This window comes from Amblyomma americanum, chromosome 2, assembly GCF_052857255.1.
Source record: "Amblyomma americanum isolate KBUSLIRL-KWMA chromosome 2, ASM5285725v1, whole genome shotgun sequence".
In the NCBI taxonomy this organism is placed as follows: domain Eukaryota; kingdom Metazoa; phylum Arthropoda; class Arachnida; order Ixodida; family Ixodidae; genus Amblyomma; species Amblyomma americanum.
In genome coordinates this window covers 42,042,522-42,046,685 of record NC_135498.1, presented here as the reverse complement: position 1 = coordinate 42,046,685, position 4,164 = coordinate 42,042,522, and the positions used below count along the sequence as shown (strand labels likewise).

Below are 4,164 nucleotides of genomic sequence, written 5' to 3'. Positions count from 1 at the left end.
GCGAGGGGAGAGTTGGCTAGCTTCCGTGCGGACCGTCTTGCGTTAGCAACGGTTGTCAGGCAAGCATCATCCGTCTCTCGTAACATCTTAATGAAAGGCGTGTCTTACGAAGTTTAATAAACGTCTTTTATTTTGTATAAGTTAGAAAGGACACATTTTGTGTTTATAAAAAAGATAATGCAAATGAGAAAGTTGCTTTCTGTTATAATTACGCAACTGCGCGTTTGATGAAAGCGGCTAAATCTAGTCACGTGACATTTTTTTTTCGTCATTGTTTTGTGGTGCGACCAAGCGCCGAGGTGGAGCGACGATGGTCCTTAGTCAATATTTGTGACTTCTTTCATTCGGCAAGCTGACTTTAATCACGCCGCAAACAAAATGGCAAGTCTGGCTCTGATACTTACGCTTTTGCTTGCTCTGGACTAAGCATCTGGTGCCTTCAGCGCGTTCCTGGAATGTGGCGGTAATGCTGGCTTAGTCGCCGCCTTTGCTTGTCAACCATTCGGTGCGAGTTAGGCGCTGCGTTACATAAAACCTTCGTCAATTTGCGCAGGTCTTCAGCACCTCGCTGAATGTATTGTGCCGGTCTTTTTGTATTTGACAGTTGGGTTATACGCCGCTGAGCGCTGCGCTGTAGACTTTCTTCCTGTTGGCGTAACGTCCGACGGCTAGCGTACTACGCTACGCCGGGAGAAGTTAGCAATTTCCCACTGCCTCGAAACCGTTTGGCGTAAGGGTCTTTGTTCGCGCTCCCTTTTGATTGCAGGACGGAGGTATGGGCGACGGCAGCGATCTGGATCGCCAGATCGAGCAGCTGCGAAGGTGCGAAATCATCAAGGAGTCGGAGGTCAAGTCACTCTGCGCCAAAGCCCGGGAAATTCTTGTCGAAGAGAGCAACGTCCAGAGGGTGGACTCGCCGGTCACCGTGAGTTTCTAATTTTTAGTTTTGGCATCGACGCAGAAGGCCCCGCTATCATCTGTATGCCGTTTCGTTTTCCGGCGCGAAAATTTCCCTGTGTGTCGTATCCTGCCTGTCATATGCCGCAATTATGTCGCGGCATTGTAAAGTATCTTGTTTGCTGTGGTTTAAAGTTTCGTTCTCTAATTGTTCGTTCCAGCATACATGCGAGTCAGATGTTGGATTACGGAGCCGTTCGGTGACTTGTCTGCGGGGCTGGTTTACACTGGTGAACGTAAACTAAATCAAACGAGCCTTGTTCCGCTGCCAATTTCTCGTCACCGTCGTGAACTGGGTACTTAGGTTTAGTGCGAGCATTAAAGCGTCTGGTCGTCCTGGTTGCTATGATTTTCCCAACTATTCAGTGTTTCTTTAGAAACGTAAATGCTCATGGTTGATGCGCGTTTTATTGCGAAAGCACTACTCTAGGCGTACCAACCCCGAGCAAGAATCTTGTCTTGTGGATGGATGGATGGATGGATGGATGGATGGATGGATGGATGGATAAGGCTGAACCCTTTAAATTGGGCGGTGGTTCAAGCTACGTAGCCATGACTTGGGAAATTTTACTCTTGTCTTGATTTTAGCCACCAATCAGATAACCTTCGCTTGGTTACTCCTACCCGCTTAAAATCTACTTTTCCTTCACTGTCCTTAAACCACAATGCCTTGGATAAATCAGCCCCGCTGCTTTCCACTGCAGGGTGAAGCCCTTTACAGAAAAGTGTCAAGTGTTCAGCCGTTTCCTCCTCTCCGCACACAACGCACATGTCTATCTCGTGATACCTGACTCTATATGTCTTAGGCCGCAAAACTCCCGACCTGGCCTCCCCCTACAATTATCATAGATATTTTCTTTGGCGATTTCCTGCTTAAATATCCTGTATGTTCCCAGTGCCGATTACATCAGCATCCCTCTTTTCCACAGAGCTCTCTCTGTTTCTTTAACCTTTTTCTTAACCGATAATTGCTGATTTGCCCCCCTACTGCTGTCCAGATATTTGGTCGTCAATTTTCTAGTTCGCTTTCTCCATTTTGTGTCAACAATCCGTATGTGCAGTTATCTGAAAACTTTCCTAGCCCACTGCTTTTCCCCAATTTTTCTCAATCGCTCCTCAAATGCTATCTTACTGCTAGCTTCTCTGCTATCGAACGACGCCCATCCCATATCACCCTGTACCCCCTGATTTGGTGTATTGCCATGTGCTCCCAAAGCTAGCCTCCCTACGTCGCGTTTGATTGGGGAGGCCGTCGCACCACCATGGTCACATAACCTTGTGGCGTCATCACAGCCTGCCTACCGAATTGTGAGCAAACTGATCATTGTGGCAACATGGATCGCAGAAGCCCTGCCGGTGGCTGTGATAGAAAGAGCTATGTGCCAGTGCAGTGGCGGACGCAGCAGTGAAGCGATGCGCCACTGTGCTGGTGGTGGTATGAGGGCTCGCCGCGATCTATGAATGTTAAGTAAACGATGAACAGTTCTGCATATGTGGGCATTAACCCACTAAAGCTCTCTCGCCATACCCTTAAAAGATTACAGACACCAAATTTTCGCTTGTGTGTTTTCTTTCAAGCGATGCGTTAGACATTTGTATACATACTCTTGTACCACAGGCTAACACGTTTCGCAGCCATAGTGCCTGTGTTTATAGTTGCAGGTTATGTTGTCGAAACAAACTGTAAACTGCTCAGGTTTTAGCACTTGCGATGGAAATTAATGTTATGCAAGTAATGAAAATCAGTTTAGGTTTTGCTTTCATGTTGCTTCTATACAATATCTTGCCTGTTGATTTGCAATACAGGTATGTGGTGACATCCATGGCCAGTTTTATGACCTGAAAGAGCTGTTCAAGGTTGGCGGAGATGTCCCTGACACCAACTACCTCTTCATGGGAGACTTCGTCGACCGGGGTTTCTACAGCGTGGAGACATTTCTCTTGCTCCTCGCCCTTAAGGCAAGTGCCCAGCTTGAGGAACTCGGTTGTGCACTGGACTGTGGGGAAATTTCTGGCAGCCAGTGGTTTCGCTGTGCTTTTCAGATGCAAGAAAAAGTCAAATGTTTACTAGTGCCCTAGTGCCGCTTGGCATCATATAGAGCAGCTTTTATATTGATGTTATATTGATATAGTTCCACTATCTTATGTTACTTCATGGCTCTGCTGTCAGACACATTGCATTTTTACTCTGCAGGCTGTTTAGTTTGACTCCATAATTCTTACTTACTTGGGCATTACTTGGGTGGCACTGGAGACAGTTTTTGAGTTGAGCATTGCGGTGTTCACTTTAATTGTGTTAAATTTGCTGCTCAACTTTTCCAAAATGCTGCTTTATTTATTGCTTGCTAGGAAGAAACTGGGTGGTCACTTTTGTCGATTACTTTTGGCACATGATGTGCCTTATGTGCCGTGAAACCCAAAACAACACAACTTTTGTTGATTAGGTGGTTGCATGGCGCAGGCTTGGTAATTTGGGTGGAACGCCAGTATCTTTGCATTAGGGAGAAGCATCTTGCATTGCATGTAAAAAAAAACTTGCATTGCTCTAGTCTATTGAATTGCAGCATTCATGACGGGTAGGACCAACTGTAGAGCCCATATCCATGCACATTAAATGTTCGATTACAGAATGGACTCAAATAATAGTCGATAAAGTTTCTTCACGTTTTGTCCAGCTTAACAGTATATATCAATGAGTTTTCTAAATTTATGTTCTGATGTGCAGGATCGGGCATAGGTACTTATACATTTATTCTTGACCTTTTGAGTACATCCCTGTCTATATATCTTCTTATTATGTCACAGAGGTCACATTCAATAAACATTGGAGGCTTTCAAATTCTGCTTTTCCATTTAAATCTTTCAATGTCTCCTGGCATTTTTGCATGTTGCGTCAATATTGTGATACAGAAATTGTGAAACGCAGCAGCATAATGATAAATGGCGGAACTTTAGTGGATTTGTGTTGTCCAACATACCAGTACTCATTTCCGTGACAGCGTATGCAGCTCATTCGGTTGAAAAGCAGTAGTAGTAGTTGTAGTTGTCGGCATTGCGCATTGGAAATATTTGGGGCTGCATAAAAATCTGAGGGAATGCACACTCAATGTATAAAAAAATCGGGGTCAAGGCCGGGAATCGAACCAAGGCCTTTGGCGTTCGAGACGGGGACGCTTCCACTCCGCCACAACGGCTTGACGTTTGAAC

The 4,164-nt window shown here is 45.4% G+C and overlaps 1 protein-coding gene across 3 annotated transcripts in view; it reads left to right on the top strand.

The window, feature by feature from the left end:
* Window positions 1-262: 262 nt before the first annotated feature.
* The window catches only part of Pp4-19C (protein phosphatase 19C), a 44,639-nt gene continuing 40,737 nt past the window's right edge, over window positions 263-4,164 (top strand). For all 3 annotated transcript variants that reach the window (XM_077654054.1, XM_077654052.1, XM_077654053.1), the window contains exons 1-3: window positions 263-381; window positions 767-925; window positions 2,764-2,916. In XM_077654054.1, coding sequence (XP_077510180.1) covers window positions 379-381; window positions 767-925; window positions 2,764-2,916 — 315 coding nt within the window. In that variant the 5' untranslated portion in view covers window positions 263-378. The remainder of the gene's footprint in view (window positions 382-766; window positions 926-2,763; window positions 2,917-4,164) is intronic.